The sequence below is a fragment of the Ursus maritimus genome, unplaced genomic scaffold (genome assembly GCF_017311325.1).
Source record: "Ursus maritimus isolate PB19 unplaced genomic scaffold, ASM1731132v1 scaffold_19, whole genome shotgun sequence".
NCBI lineage: Eukaryota > Metazoa > Chordata > Mammalia > Carnivora > Ursidae > Ursus > Ursus maritimus.
In genome coordinates this window covers 40,455,042-40,476,943 of record NW_024424341.1, presented here as the reverse complement: position 1 = coordinate 40,476,943, position 21,902 = coordinate 40,455,042, and the positions used below count along the sequence as shown (strand labels likewise).

The 21,902-nt window shown below is 46.2% G+C and overlaps 1 protein-coding gene across 1 annotated transcript in view; it reads right to left on the bottom strand.

Moving 5' to 3' along the window:
- Positions 1-281: 281 nt before the first annotated feature.
- GARRE1 (granule associated Rac and RHOG effector 1) overlaps positions 282-21,902 on the bottom strand; it is a 55,762-nt gene continuing 34,141 nt past the window's right edge. Inside the window, exons 3-13 of the mRNA XM_008709198.2 lie at positions 21,211-21,351; positions 20,898-20,993; positions 20,611-20,772; positions 19,573-19,731; positions 16,919-17,016; positions 12,070-12,195; positions 10,160-11,193; positions 6,189-6,354; positions 5,279-5,416; positions 3,428-3,506; positions 282-2,932 (exon numbers count right to left, since the gene is read on the bottom strand). Coding sequence (XP_008707420.2) covers positions 2,624-2,932; positions 3,428-3,506; positions 5,279-5,416; positions 6,189-6,354; positions 10,160-11,193; positions 12,070-12,195; positions 16,919-17,016; positions 19,573-19,731; positions 20,611-20,772; positions 20,898-20,993; positions 21,211-21,351 — 2,508 coding nt within the window. The 3' untranslated portion in view covers positions 282-2,623. The remainder of the gene's footprint in view (positions 2,933-3,427; positions 3,507-5,278; positions 5,417-6,188; positions 6,355-10,159; positions 11,194-12,069; positions 12,196-16,918; positions 17,017-19,572; positions 19,732-20,610; positions 20,773-20,897; positions 20,994-21,210; positions 21,352-21,902) is intronic.

Here is a 21,902-nt window from a genome sequence, read left to right as displayed (position 1 = left end):
AGGTGGTCTCCTTCACCATGACATTGGCTCTGCCCCCACAGAGACTTCTCCTAGCTTTGGCTTTAGGGAAGCAGACTGGAGAGGTGTGGTAGGTTGTCTGCTTTTCTGCCCACCCACCCCAGCTCATCCTAATACTCCCAGTGGTCTTTCCTCCGGCAAGGTCTCAGAACCAGAGGATGAGCTGACCTAAAACGCCAATGTGGGTGCAGCTTTTCAAAGTCATGAATCAGGCAGGGCTTCCGACGTGTCTGCTGCAGTTCATTTCAAACAGCGATACAAAATATTATTAAATGTATATTTTTAATAAAGCCAATAGTTATTTTACTTATAGGAGCTTTAAAAGTAAGATACAAAATGTAGAGTTCCAGTTTGGAAGCGTTGTAACTATTCACACGATGTCCTGCTGATGCCCGAGCAAGGCAATCACGCCCGGCCATGCAAAGGACACACACACTCACACACGCACACACATGCGCTTTGGCAAGACCCCTCTGCCGAGCGCAGCACCTGGAATTACCAGTGTTCAGAGCAAGGCGGTGCCGAGAACACAGCACCTACAACAAGGAGACCACACAAACAGCTTCACACAGTCTCACAGCCCATGGAGATGCGATTACAAAATGTCCTGCTCAATCGAGAAAAACAGACTGGGAAGTGAAAATGTAGTGGTGCCAAGGTCACCAGCACTGGGGCATCAAGGGCTGACCTCTGTCCGGGGTGAGGTCTTTGGGGAGGCACTATGAAAACAAGAGTACTTCAGTATAATCGAACTTGAAATACAAGGTACTGTGGACACGTTACGGAAGGAAAACAGAAAACTATCTTACAAGGAAAACAGCCACAAACAACTCGGACAGATTACTGCACACACTGGGACAGCGAACAGAGACAAGAGCCACGCAGGGTCGGTGCAAAGCACGTGCCTGAAGAAGTCTATGTACAAAACAGTTCTCTGTAAACATGGTGAGGTGAATGTTCGGAACCCACGGTGAAAGGATCATAAGTACAGGCAGCAACGGCATCCCCGCACAGCACAAAAGACGACACCCGAGGCCTGGAAACAGCCTGGCAACACAGTACTAAAAATTCAGATGGCTGGGCTCAGACACCCTAGGGGGCCTCTCTCATTAGTGTGTATACATACATATACATATATATTTTTTTCTTTTTGGTATTTTTAAATATAAATTTACTTATATCCGTAGAAAAATGAGAACATAAATGTGTTATTACAATCTCTGCTGGAAAAGCTTATATGGAGTTAGAAAGAATAAACCATTTATTAGTAGTTAACATATATATTAAAATGGTTTAATGATTTAAGAAAATATAAAAAAAATATTAATACTGTCAAACTTTCATACCAGAAAATATTATGGATTTTTCTCAATTAGACTTTTTCAAAGATGAAATATGAAAAATTTAAATAAGTTTTATATAAAGAACTTCTGTAACCTCAATTAATATACAGTGGGATATGTCTACTCTATAGAGATATATGTATCATTATTTCTCAATTTAAGCACCATTCAATTCTTCTGGATCCATTCTGGCTGGAAAATATCCCTAAATCCACAGGATGTTATCTCTTTAATGGCACATGTTAACTGAAAATGAGGTGGTTTTTTTGTTCTTGGTTTTTTTTTTTTTAAAGAAAAGACTTTAAATTAATTTCTATCTACATCTTAATTGGTTTGTCTTGAGCCAGCTCACAAATGTTACTGCAAGTTCAAGTGCAGGTGTCTCTGTGCAGCCTCTTGACCACACCCCCATGTTTGGAGACTGTGTCAAAGCCTCTGGCCATGTGTGGATAGGAGGGCAGCAGGTGCAACGTTATCCCGCACACGGACAGCAGCCAGCTGGCTCATCTCCATGCACCATCAGGAATATCCCTCTGACATCAGTTTTACGATCCTGGTTTTGTAAATCTGGTCAGGACTGCACCCCTTGGGTGCTGCTTGGGGTGGTGAGGGGCTGCCCACCCACAGAAAACCCAGGTGATTGCTTCCAATCACAAATATTCTATACTTTGCCCGTTTCGTATAAGCTTAAATAAAGATAGTGTTTAACAAACCTCCAGCCTCTATATTTGTTATCTTAAAATAGTCAATGCATTTTAGGCGGGAGATGTTTTAACTAAAAACCTATATGAAAAATAGCTATAAAATACAGTGATTGATGTGGTCATCACTCAATGTGTTAAGAAGGGGGAGGGGGAGGGTTTCAGAAGAATGGTCAGTTTTGCTCTCAGCCTTCAGGCCTGATGCCTTCCCAACACACACAGTAGGACTACAAACTTGAGAGCTGTGTTTCTCAAAGTGCAGCCTGTGGCCCACCTGCATTAGAATCACTGGGGGAGCTTATTAAACTCGAAGATCCCCTAGCATCTCCCTGAGGGTCAGAAACCTGTTTCCAGCTGGCCCTCCAGGGCTCTGATGCTTCTAAAGTTAGAGAAGCCAGGCCTTAAAGGCTTGGAGCTGCCAACTACCCCTATCCCCAAGGATCCCTGCCTGGGACAGGGGTGCACTGGTCCTCTGGGGGGCTGGTGCCAGCTAGTCAGCCCTGGGGTGGGGACACTGGCCCCAACAGCTCTAGGCAGGCGGGCAGGCAGGCAGGCCTTGGGTCAGTACTGGGGCAAGTAGGCCGGCCTGCGCTCAGCCTTCCCGGGGAAGGCCTTAAAGCCCTTGGGTGCTGCCTTGTGTGCTGGTGGGGGCGGGGGCTGTGGTGGGGTCTGCACATAGGTAAAGGAGGCGGCGCTGCAGTCGCTGGTCGCAGCCCACACTGGCGACTGCAGCATCTGCATGGTGTCATTCCACTGGCTGCCAGGGCCGGCAACTGCGTAGAGTGGTGCGTTCGGGCTAGGCAGTGTGCTGGGCAGCGGGGAAGGGTGTTGCCAGGGTGCTTTGGGTGGCCACGTTTTGGTTTTGTTATCCTGAGAGACAGAAGAGGGTTCTTAGTGGCATTTCTGGCAATTCATCATCTTTTCCCACCTCCCCAGGTCTCTGGTCCTTATTCCCACCTGGGAGACAGGGTAGGAGCCCCAGCCCTCCCCACAGCCCTGGAGCAGCACTGTCTAGCTGAACTGGCAATGACAGAAGGGCTCTGTATCTGTGCTGTTCAATGCAGTAGCCACTCACCGCATGTGGCCAGTGCCACTAAGGAACTCAATCTGTATTTACATTTGATTCATTCCAATTTAAACAGCCACGTGTGGCTACTGGCTATCACAGTGGATGGCACAACCCCAGGCATCCTCTACATTTGGCTCTGAGTCAGCTGGATGGCTAATCATGGGGAAAAAAAGGTGTTCACCACAAAGAACCTGTCATTGCTTTGAAGCCCTCTTAAAACTTCAGCTCTGGAACCTCGCTTGTGGTCTGTACCCCATACAGCTGGCCCTTCGTGGCCAGAGCAGGGCCCACGGTACCTGGTTCATGTCCTCCACTGTGGTAAGAAGAGGTGGTGAGGGCAGTGTGCTGGTCTCCTGCTCTCCACTGCTGTGTTTCCTGAAAGAACCAAGAGCTCAGGGCAGTGGGTGCCTGGCTTGCTGCCCTGCTGACCTCGAACCGCTAGCCACCTGGTTCTGGGCGCTGGTTCTGGGTGGGGAAACCTTGGGTCCACTGCATGCTGGGGACTCGGTGGGTGGAGCACTCCCAGAAGCCATAACCAGGCTTGGGGAGGGGCGGGGTTGACAGGCAGGGGGAGGGGCGGGGCTGACAGGCAGGGGGAGGGGCGGGGCTGACAGGCAGAAGGACAGGTGCTGGCTTTGGGTCTACCGGCTCTGGCTTTTGTTAATGTATTCAACAGTTTACCATGCCCTGGGGAAGTGGGACTTAAAAGACTGTTAGTTTTAATGACAAACATGAAAAATTTCTGTTATAATGTGGAATGAAAAAGGCCGGACAGAGCAGGCTCAGAGCCAAGTAAATCAGTCTACCCGAGCTCCCGCCTGCAGACAGCAATCTCTGGAGGAGGGGCTTCCTCGACATCTGCTGGCCTCTCCGATTTCCCTTGTCTAAAACAGACATCTTAAATGCTACCCCTGGCTCAATCCTGCTCCTCCTGCATCCTCCGGTCTCAGTTCATTGGCACCCCCTTTTATATAGCTGTTCCAGCCCAAACCTCACATATCATCCCTGACTCTTCTCTCTCACACATACCCCCTTGCCAATCTCTCACTAGTTCCTCCCTCATTTTGCTCAGCTGTCTGCTCATCAGAGGCCTCCCTGACTCCCATATATATATATATTTTTAAATAGGCTCCCCACCCAGTGTGGAGCGCAATGTGGGGCCTGAACTCATCACTCCGAGATTAAAACCTGAGCTGATATCAAGAGTCAGATGTTTGAGCAACTGAGCCACCCAGGAACCCCCCCATATTTTTCTTCATAGCAACTAACCCAACCGGACATGTTTGGCTTTTTCTTTTCCTTTTTCCTTTCCTTTTTTTTTTCTTTTCTTTTCCTTTCCTTTCTTTTCTTTCTTTTTCTTCTTTCCCTTTCTTTCTTTCTCTTTCTTTCTTTCTTTCTTTCTTTCTTTCTTTCTTTCTTTCTTTCCTTTCTCCTTCCTTCCTCTTTCTTTCTTTCCCTTTCTTTCTTTTCTTTTTTTCCTTTTTTCCTTCCTTCCTTCCTTCCTTCCTTCCTTCCTTCCTTCCTTCCCTCCCTCCCTCCCTCCTTCCTTCCTTCCTTCTTTCTCTCTCTCTCTTTCTTTCTGAGTAGCCTCCATGCCCAATGTGGGGGTTGAACTCATGACCCTGAGACCAGGAGTCTCATGCTCTACCAAATGAGCCAGCCAGGGACCCCTACTTTTAAAAACTTCTTAGACCTGAATATACTCTATTATGTTTTCTGTTCAACTTTGACGAAGAAACTAAGGATCAGAGAGGGCCAGGCCCTTGTCTGGAGTTGCAAAGCCTATTGGTGAGTCCTGATTAGAACCTGGTCGTCCTGATCTCCTCCCACAGAAAGGGCTGCCTCTTGTAAGGCACAGATCAGTATCAGCAGACCTCATCTCCAGAACCCTCCCTTGCCTTATATTGGTATTTTTGGCTACCACTTGCATGAGACTGTTCTGCCAGCAAAGCCTCAACCCAATGTTAAGTCACCTGGGCTACAAGCAAGCCTGCACGGTAGCCACAGAAGACTCAGCAAGGCTATGCTAGCAGAGGCCCTCTGCCTCTCTCACACCAGGCTGATGGGGAGCCATGGGGTTCCTGATCTTTCTGGAGCTGTTCATGCGCCCCTCTGCCTTTTATTTGCATTTAGAAAGCTCCTCATACCTTCTTTGCTTGACAGCAGCCACGAGGTCAGGACCTGAAAACATGGAGAACAAGCTGTCCCCATTGGCAGAGGACGTCTCATCACTTGAGCTGGCAGAGTCCCCCTGAGCACCTGACCAGCCGCTGTGCAGGCCGTCCCTGAAAGGCAGAGAGAGAAGTTGGCCCAGGCCTCCCGCAGCCAGCCCGAACACCAGCCGGACAAGCCCGAGGCTGCCCCCTCGCCCTCGGCCCTAAAGGAACCATCTTTACCCCGCACTCATCTAACAACCAGATCACGGTCTCTTGTCTCCCCTTCTAAAAACCTGAGCTTTTCTTCCTGTCCCTTATTTAGAAAGTAACATGTATTCTTTGCTGCCCTTTATTCTTCTCGGAAGTCTGTGCTTTGCATATGAAATTCACGTTAGAGCAAAAAGCTGAAATGGTCTTTAGCTGTCCAGATTTATTAACTGGGTAGCAGCAAGAGACGTGAAAAATCAACCTCCCGTTGTCTGTGGGATGCAAATCTGCAGTTCTCTTGATACACTGGCATCTGAACCATACACCTGTGCTTCCTGGAGGCAAGGATCGCATTCCACGAATCGCATGGGTTTCACAGCCATGCGCATTTCAGCACGGAGACCGTGTTAAACATTCAATGACCTCACAAACACCGTCAAGTAAGTTCCCGGTTCAGGGCAGAAGAGTATGTGTTGAAAATCATCAATTTCCACCAATGGTGTGTTCACAGGGACACATCATGCTACTCGGCATGTTCGAGTCTGTCACAAAACTCTGCCCACCTGAAGACTTGACCAGATGTCACTCTCTCACAGGGAGCCTTGGAATCGAGTTGCCTGGTAAGAGTGCAGGAGGGCCCCCTGGGGGATACCCAGGCCCCAAACTCTGCTTCCCTGACACAGCCAGCACTCACCCTTCTGTGAAGAACTCTGGGAAAGGCCAGGTCCGATGGGCATCATCCATGGGTGGCCAGTGGCCCCGGGGGTGGCCTGGACGGCGGCCGTGTTGCACTTGCCGCTTCTGCTGCATTGCCTGGCTCACCCCTGCCACGTAGCGAGCAAACTCGGGGTCCGAACCCACTGTGTTAAGACAAAGGGACAGAGAGGGGTTGGGGCCACACTGGCCTCTCGCTTCCTTCCCTGCCTCCCGAGCACATGCTGGTCACACACACAGTGAAAAGTGGGGAGGTGCTGCCAGGCTTGTGGCCCCAAGAACCAGAGAGCTGGCTGAAGGACTGGGGCTGTCAGCCGGATGTCTGACACTGGGGTATGGGGTATGCACAGGGACTGTCAAGAAGGGTTATGCCTAGGACAGAGGCAGGCTGAATGGGACCGAAGACAGAGAGAGAGAACACAAAAGGATCATGATTAAAGCTTAAAGACAAATACCAGATACTTAAAAATGTTCCAGTGTCTGGTGCTACATACATAACAACTTAGGAAATCACAAGATTGATGTCTTTAAGTGAACTGATAACCTGAAAGTTATTAAAGCATCAGGGTCAGCCAGATAGAGGTATGGCATTTCCACTTGGCCCAACTCGAATCCAGGATTTCCCTGGATGTTGGATGGCAGACCTAGTTATGCAGTGTGAAGATAGTGAGAGTGGTAATGAATGAGATGAAATTTCAGAATTTCAGAGGTATTAAGAGGGGACTGGAAACATACTGGACAGAGCTGAGTAAGGGTGGGCAGGGCAGTATAAGCGGGAGAAAAAACAGCATAGAGGACATTGAGAGAAAAAGTCAAACAAAGATATGGCAGGGGGGCACCTGGGTGGCTCAGTTGGTTAAGCATCTGCTTTCAGCTCAGGACATGAACCCAGGGTCTTGGGATCGAGCCCCACGTCGGGCTTCCTGCTCAGTGGGGAGCCTGCTTCTCCCTCTCCTCCCACCTCATGCTCTCTCTCGCTATCTGTATCTCTCTCTCTCAAATAAATAAATAAAATCTTAAAAAAAAAAAGACAATATGGCAGGGAAGTATCTATGGCTCACAAATTGAATATGACTCAGCAGTGTGTACTTTTCGGCTTCAAGTTGGGAAAGATACTAGGGCAAAATCTCACTCTTAGCTCATCCTCAGGGCACCGCCCCAGCATTGCTGGTGAGACTGCGCACTGCACAAAGATGTCCACACCGGGGCGGGGGGGCGGGGACCGAAACCGAGGCCCCCTTCTCAGTGAGTCAAGCCATGCCTCCAGGGGTAAGCATGCCCTGTCTAGAGGGGGCACTCTGCTCTCACTGGCCCTGTCCAAGAGGGTGCCTTCTGTAATTCATCTAACCTGAGGACTGCCCTTCTTCATTTGGGGAAAGGGTGATATAGATCTTATGCCCTCAGGGCGGGGTCTGCAGGAAGGTACATTAAGGACCTGCAGGTCAGAAAGGAACAAGCGGAAGATAAAGCTAATAGGATTTGGGGTGCCTGGGTGGCTCAGTCATCAAGCATCTGCCTTCGGCTCAGGGCGTGATCCCAGAGTCCTGGGACCGAGCCCCGCATCGGGCTCCTCCGCTGGGAGCCTGCTTCTTTTCCTCTCCCACTCCCCCTATTGTGTTCCCTCTCTCCTTGGCTATCTCCCTCTCTGTCAAATAAATAAATAAACTCTTAAAAAAAAAAAAAGCTAATAGGATTTGTAGCTTAAAGACATAGAGTCCATCCAGGCCTCAACAAAGATCAAAGATAGTAAAATTCTGCCAAACACTGTTTATACTCTTTATACTCTGTAATTAATTACATGACTATTAAAAGATATACAGACTGTTTAATAGCAGCTGAAAAAATGCACTGCACCCACCCCAGTCAGTGGCAGCCAGGTGGGGCCTGCTCTTCTGGAGTGGGGCGGAACCGTTTGCCCTTCCTGGGCTCCAGGGTTCAAGGTTGCCCGCATCTACCACCCAAGGGGAGCCAGAACAAGAAAGCGTGAGCAGCAGTAGGAGGGATTTTTAGAGGACCTAAGAAAACAATTTCCTTCCATTCGTAGCCAATGCTGGGTTGTTTTAGCAGGGAATTCCTCTTCTGCTGGTTATTTATATAAATATTTGCTATAGTTATTTATATATTTCACAGTATTCTCCTTGTAAATGAAATATATTTTCCACTCTGTATACCTTTCAGTAAATTAGAGAAAAGAGTAACAGATTTCTATGTATTTATCTTGCATCTACCCACCTTACCAGACTCGCTTACTAATTCTCCTTTTTTTATTGAGGGTTTCCCCCCCTCCAATTCTATTGCCTGCCAAGAGATGTGCTTTTCAATGTATCGTTTTCTAAAGCTTACACGTCTTGCTGTATTTGCTAGGAAGTCCAAGACAAAGTTACATGCTATTGGCAGTAACAGCTGCCACCCTATCTGGGTCTTGATTTTAACTATAGTAATTTTGTTTCACTATACAGAGTTATACTTGCTACTGGCTTTTGGTAGAGTCTTTAATATTCAAGAAATTTCTATTCATGTCTTACTTGGAGGTTTTTTGGAATCACTAGTGTCTTTTATCGAATGTCTCTACAGCATCTACTGTTTCATGACTTCTCACGTAGTGGGCTGATACCACGGATTCCTGAGCAGTAGCAGAGTCCCTGACGCTGCCCCACCTGCCACCCCTGCAGTTTGCCGACTGTAGAAATGGGGAGCTGCTCTTCCGAGTGCGCCTCCGTTGTCCAGCCTCTATCCACACTCCTAAAGAGAGGACGATGGTTTGCTTTTTAAATAACCCTTATAAAGTTTTTATGGTAAAAACACGTTGGCTTCATAATTACTGTTCCATTTTCTTCCACTGAAACAGATCTTGGCAGGTTTTCCAGTTTTTGGTACAATTTTGGTGATGTATATTTTATTAAGAACGAGCCCATTTTTCCATTCAGTTTTCAAATATGTTGTCATTGAGTCGTATGTAGTAATGTCTTAAACTTCTCTTAATCTCTCCTATTTCTGGAGTGATATCTCTTTTCTCTTTCCTTTTTTTTTTGGTTAAAGATTTTATTTATTTATTTATTTTAAAGTTTTATTTATTTGTCAGAGAGAGAGAACACAAGCAGGGGAAACAGCAGGCAGAGGGAGAAGCAGGCTCCCCGCTGAGCAAGGAGCCCAATGCAGGACTTGATCCCAGGACCCTGGGATCATGACCTGAGCTGAAGGCAGATGCTTAACTGACTGAGCCACCCAGGCGCCCCTCCTTTCTCTTCCCTTATCTTGTTTCTCTTTGCTCTCTCTTATTGAGGCTTACAACAAACTGGTTTATCTATTCTGCTGGGCTTTAAGAGACCCTTCTTTTAGATTTTATTTACAATTTCTACTATATTTTTCTTCTAAATTTAATTAATCTTGGCTTTTCTCCTTAATGAATTCCTCCTCCTAGTTTATTTTTGTTTGTTTCTAAGTTCTTTTTCTAATTTCCTAAGATAACTCTGGTGGTATTTTCACACTGTTCAGGCCAGGAGAAGCCATATTCTCTGAAGGCAGGAAGTACTCTAACACCTTTCATGGGTCCTAGAGTTTAAGCAAAAAAGAATCACAGGACAGGTTATGTAATCAGAAAAAGAGCAGCTCACAAAAGGCCTGCCACCTTGGCTCCCATGACTAGGAGGGCCCAGACTCGAGCCCACTGGAACTATGGGACATGGAGCCATTCAAGCAACTTCTCTTAGCCTCAATCCCAGCCTCTGCACAGTGAGAAAAATAGTGGTCCTTACCTTCTTAGCCTCATTCTCACGACAGCTGCCTACCTTTGCTGGATGTGTCCCATACTTGCCATCCCACAGCGACAGAGGTCTTTAAAGGGAAATTAGGTCACTTGCTCTCACAAGTGAGGCTGTGTTGGATGGGCCCTGTGAAGTCCTCAGTGATTACATTTATGTGAAAACCCCAAGTGTGGGGGGGTCCACATACCTGCAGGATCAAAAGGCAGAATCTCTCCCAACATCCCAAAGACTCCATCACTTTGGTCACGGTTTGGCCAGGTGTTATTTCTAGGTCCCTGCGGCTTCTGTCCCAAAACCTCCGACATCACATTATCCATATAGCTGCTCACCAGACCCAAGCTGTACAAGTCAGAACTGAGATCGGATATGCCCGGCCATTGGCCAAGAGGAGACAGACCTGCTCCAACAGGCTGTGCTGGCTGCTGGGCTGAGCCATGCACCCACTTCCCAGGGGCCCGAGGCTGGGGCGGGGGCTGCTGAGGTCCAATGGGTTGGAGCAGGTGTTGGTAGTACTGGACCTGGGGCTGTTGCTGCTTTGGGGATTGCTGCTGAGGTGCCAGGCCTGGCTGGGGGGTCAGAGGTGTGTGGGCCCCAGCCTGGGATGGCCGTGGTGGAGGGGGCGCCGACAGTGGTTGCTGCTGTGGCTGCATGGCTCCTGCCTTCTGTTCAGTCGCCATGGCTGTGGCAGCAGAATTACGCCTTGTCACCAACGGGGAGCCCTGATGTGACTGGCCCATGTTAAAGCCCGAAAGAAAATCGATCACCTCCTGCATCTCCTGATCGGTTGGTAAGTTCATGCCCTTCTCATCCTTGCCATCATCCCCTTGCAGGAAGTTGTCACGCCTCTCCATGAGAAAACCATTGGCCATTTGATTACTGGAATTCTGCACTGACTGTGAAGGGTCTGTAGTCCTAGGGAAATTACCAATGTTCAAAATGCTTTGTAATCTTGAATCAATATTGCTGGGCATTTTGGCCTTCTCTTCCGAACACCCAGCTATGAAGAGGTTTTTGGAAGGGGTATTTGGGATGGAATAATTTGTGCTGCTGCTAGAGCTGGCACATGAAGCTTTCTTGGTGAACCGGGATGTCAGTTTGGAGAACGTCTTCTGCAGGCCACCTGAAGATTTGTTTCCATTCCCAGAAGGCAGGTCAGCCTGATTCCCAAAATCACAGATCTCCCTTTGAAGCTGGATCTGTATGCAGGGTAAAGCTTGTTCCCTATTAAACAGAAATGAAAAATTAAAAAAAGACAAAAATACAAATTGGACAAATGAAATGGATCTCTCTTCATCTAAGAAAGACTTTAAGGACAAAGACAGTCCCTAGTTGGTTGGCATCAGGCTCCCCTATTTTATAGATAAATAAAATGAACACCCAAGACTTTTAAGTGTGTGTAAGAATGAAGCAGCAGAGGGACGTGGGTAAATCCACACGGGGGGGGGGGGGGGGGGGCACTGCTGTCCTTGGAAGGAACTTACAGACAGTGCCAACAACAGAAGATTGTTACCTCCAAGGTTTTCCGAGCACTTTCCTAGTACAGAAAGAGAGCCCCAGAGACGGAAAGAGTATGGGGCTGAGGCAGGCGACGGCTGCAGTGACCCAGGACAAGCTACTCAGTGTTCTGGGCCTTGGTGCTCATGAGTTAAGAAAGGGGGCACACGGCTAGATGTTCACGGTCCCTACCATTCTGAAGTTCATAATTCCCAGAGACAGTCTTGCGACTGTCAGCTGCTTTCAGAGATAAATAAATTTCATGTAGGATATAAGTAAATTTTCCACACATTTCTCTGGTCTTCGTTCCTAAGGAGAATAAGAGTTGGGCTAAAATCCTCTTGATGGACTTACTCTCAAATGATAAAACAAATGAAGGCAAACATGTTAAGTAACCGAGGAATCTGGGTAAAGGGCAGAGAGTAATTCTTGGTACTACTGCAACTTTTCTGTCAGTTTAAAATGATTTCAAAATTAAGTGACCAAAGAATTCTCTTTCTCGCCTTACTTCCTCACATACAATCAGTGATGTGAGCACACAGGAGACTGTCCGTGGGCACACTGTCCCTGAGTATGGGCCTGAACGTAAGCTACTACACCCACCTCCCTGCCCTCCAGCGGCTGAGGTCCAGCACGGCCGTGTAGAGCACGTCCACCAGCCCCAGGGTCTTCTCGGGATCAAGGCTTCTCTGCAGCAGGGACATGGTGGCAGGGTCTTCTTTCAGGCACCTAGGAAGGAAGCAGGTGTCAGTCTGGGCTGCACTGCTCTGAAAAAGTGTCTCAAGCAAGCCTCATACAAAAGGCTACAATGTTTACATGCTTTTGGCACCAAATAAAAATTCAGTAATTAAAGACCACTTAGAGAATGACAAGACTAACACTGGAATTTACTGCTCTGCAAAAGGAGGAGGAAGCAACAGGGGCCGGGATCTCCCTGGATTTCTAATCATCTAGAGTCTGTTTGGTAGGAAGAGAAGCGTTCAGTGGAACGGTGGCCTTCTCGGGGCGCTGAGGCCCTCTCACTGTCCACCCCAGCTCTGGCCTTGACTTTCTGTCCTACTGTGTTCAGATTCTGGGATCTGACACAGCATCTACTCCTCTGCAAACCCTTTCCAATGTGCCCCTGCCCCGACTTCCTCCACAGCGCTTCACACCTGCAACCAAGAAACTAAAGGTTAATGGAGGAAAAACCCAGACTCACTGCAAATTTGAGGTAAGCAGCGAACACGGCCTTCCCATAAGTGAATGTTTTCCCTTTCCAAGCTGACCACTTCAGCTTGCATCCCCTCTCCTTCGAGCTCGGCTAACCCTGACGCTTCTCCCCTTCTTTCCCACTACAACTCTCAAGTCACTGAGAGGAGATCTGCTCCCTCTCCTCACCACTAATCCACCAGCTTGAGTGCCGTGCCTGCACTCCCGGCCTGCCCCTCCAGTCATGGTCAAGGCAGAAGACAAGCCCTGCTGTGCCACTGGCTGACCCTCTAGCCGAGCGCTGCATGCTCCGTATCCTCCTGCTTTCCTGAGGACCCTGCTCATCTAATCACCCCCTCTCTCCCCGTGACATTCCCCTCCAGATACTGCCAAGTTCTCTGCTCCCCCTTTTAACAAAACACTGTCTCCTCCTCTTCCTGACCTCCTAATCTCCCCTCACCCCACTCCCGCTGGGCTTTGGTCCCCATAACTGCACTAGAATAGCTTTTATCAAACAAGTTTGGTCTCGCCAGTGTCAAAGGTCAATTACCTGTCTCCACCTTACTCAATCTCTTAGGAACGTTGTGCAATGCTTCCTTCCTCCCAGAGCATTATCTTCTGTAGCTCAGTGACCCCAAACTCGCTCACCTTTCCTCCCCCCTGGCAGGCAAGCTGCTCCCTGGTCTCCTCTGCTGACTTCTCCAGCTCTGCTTCCCCACCTCTGTATGGCGGCGTGTCCTAGGCTCCGTCCTTTCTCCCCACAGTGCTGCATTTGGTCCTGCAGCTCAGCTGTACAGACCATCCTCCGCTGAAGACTCAAATTCCCTTCACCAGCCAACCCCCTCCTCCCGAATCCCCCTCCTGTATCTAACTGCACACCTGACATCTCTTGGGCACACCTAACAGGCAACTTGGTCAGCACAACTGCTTCCTCTCCTCTCCAACAAAAACCACTCTGAACCCTATACACTTCCTCCATAAGTACCCAACACAGCCGTCTACCCCAAACCTATATGTCATCTCTGGCTACCTACAGCCCACACCAACCCATCAGCACACCAAGCACTTCTCATCACCTCTCTTGTTATGGCTCTGCTTTTGTTGCCTCTGCCCAGACTGCTCTCCCAAGAGCTGCTTCCCACCATTCAGGTCCTCACTGCCCATTCAGGGTACCTCCACCAAGAGGCCTCTTCTGAGAGGCAGAACCGGGAAGATGTTGTCTGTCTGCTGCTAGCCACTCTGGGAGTTAAATGGTGAAATCAACACTTGCAAAGCCATCCGAAGGAGGCAGCAGCACTCCCCAGCATGACTTCGGGCTTGAGAAGAAATACGCCTGTGAGGATATGAGCCAGCCAGCCTCAGAAACACTGCTAAAGGCAAGCTTTGCCAGTGCCCAACCAGGCCCTGGACTCCTGGGAGAGAACCTTGGCCAGCAAACTTGGCCAGGGTTCATGTACCCGATTCTCTCAGCCTGGAATTGCCGACTATTAGGACATCCTTGCTCTGTGCTCCCAAGCCACTCCTGGGTGTGATTTGGCTGGTCACATATGTTTGCCCACTAGGAGAGCATTTGCTGGTCATGCGGAAAGAAGTACTACACTTGCTGATGAGAATAATTTCTCTTTCTGAAAATCAACAAATCTGTACTTTTATTTAATTCATCAGTCCTGAGAGTTGATCAAAAGAATCGCCTTTAGAGACTAAACCCATTCTTTTGGCAAATCACGTAGACTCGCTTAAAACCCTCTACCTGTTCTTAGATAAAAATCCAAGCCCCTCTGGGATCCGCAAGTCCTGGCTTTTATGACTCTCTTTCTTCACGACCACTTACCACATCTCCAGCCATGCCAGTTCACCCCCCAGAAATCCTTTCCCCATCTGCTCTCTGCATGGCTGGCTCCTCTCAAACGTCGTATCTTCAAGGAAGGACCCTTCACAACTGACCTCCTCATCCCAAACAGCCTCCCCTCTCCAGCACCACTCCTGTTAGTCTCCATCATATGACATCATTCAGCTCTTGTCCCCTCATATATGTGCTGGGGTTTGACCTGAACTCTTATGCTTGCTAGCTGTCCTCTCCACGCTCCCTCCCATTACAAAGTTGACTCTATTAGGGGCAGAGATGCCGTTTGTCTTGCTCATACTTAAATTTCCAGAGCCCAGGGAGTGTCTGCCACGTAGTAGGTATTTAGTAAGTATTTGCTGAAAGAAAGAATGGATGGACAACTTCAATAAGACAGTTAAAAAAAATCTAAATAAGGTATTACTTCGGGAAAAAAAAAACATAACTGGCAGTGGGACACTCCATTTTATTAAAATCATATAATAAATTCTTGACTGCCTGTGCTAACAGTTTCATTTTTCTGAAGGTGGAGTAAAGCAATCACTTCTGTTTGCATTCTTCATAACAATTGCGTAGTTTACACTTTGAAAGAAACAAAAACGTGTATTTTGAAAACTTTGTATTTTTACCAAAGCAACCAGCAGAGGGAGCCTCTCCAAGAAATTATAGTCCATAAGGTCTTTTGTGGAGGTTCAATGAATTAAAAAAGAAATCAATCATACATGGAGAGTTCCGGAAATAAACTGCAGTGTTAACCATTTTAGTACTAGTCGTTTATAGTTACCCAATTATTCAAAAGTTCAAACTATTTTCTCTAAATGAGAATCCTGGTTAAGTTATAAGAACCTGAATTGGAAAACAAATGAAGAATTCAGGGACACAGAAATCTTACAGAAAAGTGAGCTTCTGGTTTATTATTTGATAGGAGTGAAGATATGTATATAAATTAACAGTATGCCATCTCAATAATCAAATAAAAAACTTAGGGGGCGGGGAGGAAACTCAAAGAAGGGAGGTTTTGGGATATGAAGTGAACTGCCCACCCTTACTTGATATATCAAGTCCTAAACTTTTTGGCAGTCTACCACTGGACCCTCCCATTTCAAGGAGAAATGGTTTAAATACAACTTAAATGCATTATCCAGCTGCCATTTCAGTCCACACAGGCACCAGGACTGCCATCATGCCTTACTATCTCTCTCTTCCTACCAAAACATTTCAAAATTTTTCTATATGGTTAAATACTCATTCATATCATAATCTTAACAACAGAAGTCTTCTGACATATGCCCAATTTTTGCTATTTATTAATAAAGTTATGATGCTGCTCCTTTAGCTGGATTTCTATGCACATCACAAGGATAAATCCCCAGAGGTGGAACTCTGAACTCCTGAGGTCAGACCTCTTATTTTAGGCTTTTGATACACTGAACTGCCCTTCAGAAAGGCTGTGTGATTTATCCACCTCCTGTGCCCATTTTTGTACAGTCTGGCCGAAATCTTTATTTTTTATTTATTTTTTAGAAATTTATTTATTATTCTGAAAACAGTTTAACAACATCTGGGCAAAATGATATCATATTGTTTCTTTATTCTGCCTTTATTAGGTGAGGTTACACATTTTCTTCATCTATTTGTTGACAGCTGTGTTGTTTACGATTATTTTTTGGTTACCTATTTATTCCCCTCCCCATTTTCCTACTAATTTGTAGGAGCTTCTTTTTTTCTTTTCCTTTTTTTTTAAGATTTTATTTATTTATTGGACAGAGAGAGACACAGCGAGAGAGGGAACACAAGCAGGGGGAGTGGGAGAGGGAGAAGCAGGCTTCCCGATGCGGGGCTCAATCCCAGAACGCTGGGTTCACCACCTGAGCCAAAGGCAGACCTTTAACAACTGAGCCACCCAGACGCCCCAGGAGCTTCTGTTTTAATAAACTAAGAAGAATACTTTATCATTTTAAGTTTATAAATGTAATTAAATAATTAAAAATAAAAATGGCTCAGCCTGTCCCCACATTTGTAATGGCATGAGCTCAAGATCATCAGGGCTGTTACTCGAACAAAGGAGGAGAAGGGATTCTATGTTCTGTGCTCAGCTTTAGAGAAACACTGGTGACTTAGAGAAAATGATGTACTCTGTTCAAAAGCTGTGGACTCAGTAACCAAGAGAAGATAATATTGCTCATTATGATCCATGAGTACTTAACATTTTACTTACATTATTGGTCAAAAAGACTACTTTTCAGACATCCTGGCTTCCTTATCGTGGACCGATAACCAGGACATATCACTGCCCGTGTACCTGCAAGACCTGATGTACCACCTAACACAGAATTAGTCCAAAACAAAGCAATCTTTCCAAAGATGTGCAAACTTCAATCAGAGCCTAGGCTTGTGTTAATATAAGAGTCATATTACCATGTGGATGGGACTTGAACCACAATTCTGGAGCCCTCTAAACTGATCTGGGGGGCATAGGCTTCTTTATTCTCAATCTGTGCTGTGTCAACTACCACCTGAGAGAGAGAGAGAGAGAGAGAGAGAAAGAAACAACAGTCAGCTTTCCGAAAGGAAAACGGATCACAAACAAATCTAATACATGAGCCTACTGATGCTGAGTGACTCTGGCAAGAACGATTCCCATGGCAAGACAGCTGTGCAGGGGCCATCAAGAGCCCCATGAAGACAAATCCAAGTAATAAACACGACTGAAGACAGTAATACTTCAATGAACGGAAACCAAATTCTGGGTGCAGGATGTACTGAACTTTATAAGCACTTTCAGTACTTTTTCCAAACCATAAATATGTTAATTAGGAATTATTTTGTTTCCTCTATCTTAGTATTTTTTTTTTACTTTACGCACTTGAAAGAAGTAAAACTGTCATTAAAAATCTAACCACAGCTTCAGAAAAGTCCATTTGTAATGATTGAATACAAGCTAGAAGTGGATGAAGCTTTTTTTAAAGGATCATTTTATCTTCAGCCATCAATAAAAACAGAACTAGTTCAAGAAAGGTAAAGATGATTCTTCTCCCAATGGTTTCTTCTTTTCTTTTTTTCCCTTCTCTTCCCTTCTCTTCTCTTTTCTCTCCCTCTCTCTCTTTTTCTTTTTAAGAGAGAGAGAGAATGCATGAGCAGGGGGGAGGTAATGAGGGGCAGAGGGAGAGAGAGAATCCCAAACAGGCTCCACACCCAGCATGGAGCCCGACGTGGGGCTGGATCTCACAACCCTGAGATCATGACCTGAGCCAAAATCAAGAGTCAGAGGCTCAACTGACTAAGCCACCCAGGTGCCCCAATGATTTCTTCTTATTTGGAGTAGAGTCTTTAATATTACACAGATGATGTAGTAGTCTAGGTAATTTAGAGACTTTGACAAAATGATGAATGTATTTTCAAATAACTAAAAGAATTTAAGAAAATGACCATAAAGCACTTTTAAGATAAATCTGTCATGGGGCGCCTGGCTTGCTCAAGTTGGTAGAGCGTCTGACTCTTGATCTCAGGGTCATGAGTTTGAGCCCCACATTGAGTGTAGAGATTACTTACAAATAAATAAATAAATCTGTTAGATTTCAAAAGCCATGCAAAGCTGCTTATTTTGATTCCAAATTCAGCCTCTAATGGAGCTGATTTCCACTGCTGTAAACAGAGTTCCCACAGCTGCTCTGCAATGTCCTTTGGAAAAGACTTCCTGTCCAAGTAACAGCCATTGTTGGACCAGGCAGGTGTTTCCTCTCTCCGCCCATCTCCAGAGCCACAATCTAAAGGTTCTTTGTCAGTCACACACAAAGGTGCCCTGGGAGCAAGGAGTAAGGAACTGGAAGGAGTTTCTGCTCTCTCAATAACATGGGATTTTTTTTTTTTTTTTAACCTACAATGTTTTCGCAAAACAGCCTGTATGTCCTTCCGCCTTACTTCACTCACTCCTTTTTGGAGAACTTAAGCTATGGTTATCCTAGTTTCAGCTAAAATGATCTTTGGAAATATGGATCAATTTCCTAGAGGCAGCAGGCTCTCACATAGTTCAGCAGGGAGTCTCCAGCTTACTCCTTCTCTTAGGGGTTCCTGTATTGAGAACTAGATCCTAAAGGAAGCATAACTCACCACTGTGGACAGGCCCTCACCTAGCCCTACACAAGGCAGCGCCACCCTGAGCTAGGCCACCTGAGCCCTCACCTGCATGAAACAAAAGGATAGCATCTTCCCCACAGTTCCATTCATGAATAAAGTAGGAATTAAAGTAAGAAACAGTTTTTTAAAATTTCTTAATCTCGAATTAGTTTCCTTTAACCTCCGACTAAAATGCTGTAGCTTTTAAAAAAGCAGTCATTTAATTCTAGAAAGTGGGATCAAGTATGTAAGGTTATATGGGTCTTAGATGCCAAACAAAAAGCTAAATTGTGATTTCAGATGTTGATTTCCTGATCCCACCCAACTCTGGCAAAAGTTACTCTTCACTCCAAAGGTGAAAAGACAAAACTTATTTCTGAGTTGATGTTGTTATTTTATGACTCGGAAGAAGATAAACTGAGAACTGGGATACCAAGTGACTGGTGGGGGGACTACTTATACCATGGAGGTTTCTCAGAGGAGGTGGTATTTGAACTGACATCAGGGAGCTAAGGAGTGAGTCACATATAGACTAGAGAGGAGTATTCTCAGGTAAAAGGAGCAGCCAAGTGCAAAGGCCTGAGACAGGAAGAAGCCTGGCACCTTTGAGATTCAGAAAGACATCCACTGTCGCTCCAGGGTAGGCAAGCGAGGCAAAGGGGCCCTCCCCACGAAATTGTTACTAATGTATAGGTTTCTTTAAAATGAGGAAAACCTGCAACATCATTTTGCAACTAGGATCCCAGCAAATACATATTAACCCTCTATGCAAGAAAACAAAAAGGCTTTTTGATGCTGCTGTTCCTTTACCGTCTCCATGTGGTCTGCACCTGGCAGTACCAAAGAGCTTTTAAAATTACTCAGTATTTCCACACCTGTGCCCACACCACATGCTCCCCTGCTGGAAACTCGGCTCCCGGCTCTTTGTCTCCCGTGCACCCCACATGTTCACTCACCAGTCCAGCCTGGCCAAACAGCAGCTGCACGGCAGTCTTGCAGGCGCCCCGCCACGTGGACGGGCACACCTGGTTCAGTACTTCAGTCACAGGAAGATCGTCCCTGGGTGTGATTCCATTGTAGCAGCCCGCCTCCTTGATCAGCTGCAACATTGTATGCTATGGATTGAGAAGACGAGAGCTCACCCCTCAAGATAAAGCTCTACGAGATTCTAAAATGTGTCAAACTGAATTTACAGGTACATAGTAGTCCTCGAGAAAAAAACATTTTGTTTCAGTCCCCACCCCCCAAATCAAGTTATTTTAATGTCTCAAGTAATTATCCTCAGATACCCTCAGAGAATACGGATACACGTACATTAATACATACAAGTGATTTCTATGCTGGCACAAATACAGCATCATATAGCCATTTGCTGATGCAAATTGGTTGAGGAATTTTGAAATTCTGAATCTCTCTAAATAAGGAGACAAAATCATCTGGTAAAAACAAATACCAATGAAAACCTCAACTTTATTTTGGATGACCAAGTGGTCAGGTATGCAGGCTCTGGAAACAGACTGCATAACCTCAAATTCCAGTCTCCTCCTTTCTGGCTTTCGAGCTTGGGCCTTAGTTCCTCTATCCATCAAACAGAGAACCGAGCAGCGCCCACCTCATGGGTGAGCATTAACGCACGTGGAGCCCTTGGCGCCATGCCTGGCACACGTGATGCCCCACGAATCGTCATAGTTACTGCAGTAGTATGACAAGACTTATTTAATTCGCGGAAGTCCACTAAAACATCAATCATAAATAGTATTTTATAGTGTACTTCCACACTTTAGGTTAAACGTTTAACAAAACTATGAATAAAACCTGGCAAATGTCTCATTAAGATAAGTCACCACAGTCTGCTTTTAGATGCCAATTTACTAATATCTCCTGCTTTTGACTTCAGTCTGGTTTTTAAATCTATATTCTTCAAAAGCCCTTAGGTTTCCCTGCAGAACTGCTTCCCTGCTCACACCGGTTGCTGAAACCCCACGGAAAGCTACCGTCTTAAGCTTCAGGTTGTCGGCGGCCGATTCGTTGAAGGAGACGCCCTTCAGGAAGTGCGATCCTATCTGCACAGGGACGGTGGGAAGCTCGCACTGCATGGGCTGCGGGGGGGTCTGCCGCCGCCCCGTCTGCTGCGCCTCGGCCTCGCTGCAGCAGCCCTGCGAGAGGTTTGGAGAGGAGAGGAGAGGTGACCCACGGCACACCTGCCCAGACACCTGGTTCGCTTGGGGTGGCGAATCTGCCGCACCACAGCTCCCGACAGCTCCCGGAGGGAAAAGTGTACCTGTAAACTGGCTTCAATTGCCTTTGGGTTCAGGTGGAAACCAGCTTTCATTGCATATTCACAGTGGCCTAAGCTTTCCAGAGCTATTTTATAAGCCTGCAAAGAAATTGTTTTGTCATAATCAAGATTATACAGCAGATCATAAAATGACAACGTCCAGTGACGATAGAAATTTAAAATTTCTATAGTTAATTAAAAGACCTCAGGCCAACTACCATCTTACTATTCTTTCCAACTGGTTCAACATCACAACTTGAACTCACTCCCGTGTTTCTGTCCTCGGGTCACTATGTGCCCATTCTAAAATGCTTACTTGCAAAGCACTGTCGATTTTCACATTCAGCTCCTTGAGCTGGTGCTCAGGAATCGCCACGCTCTGAGAACAGAAGAGCTGCTGAACCTCAATGCCTGCGAGGCGGCCGTCACAGCCTCTCTCCCTCAGTCTGGACGTCGCCTGCAACAATGAACGGTGGCCGGGAGGTGACAGAGAATGTGACCGACATCAGCAACACACAGAAAACAAGAAACAAAGAACTAAAACAACTCAATTAAAGCGAGAAACTGTCTAAGCCTTAGATGTACAGCAGACATTCTGGATTGTCTGTATTACCAAATGAGCAGCCAGAAATTTAGGAAGATGAAATTGAGCATCTTGAAGAGACAGCAAAGCTGACACAGCACCACTGTACTTAAGGAACCCTGGGAAGAAGACAAACCCGCCTGTTATTAATTTTTGTTTTATGTCAAATCTTCACATTTTTTATTTCTCGGCTTTAAAAGACAGAGAAGCTAGAATATTGGCACTTGGGAGTTTCTAGAATAATAATAATAAAAAAGCACACATAAGGTTGGGTGCTCCTCGACACCAAAGTAAAAAGCCACACCCACACCGAACAGGAAAAAAATGTACATTGGAATGTTAAAGGAAAAACAGGACTTCTAAAATCTGCAAGAAAAAATTAAATACTTCTTGTTTGGTCATTAAATGTTTATGAAGAGTACATA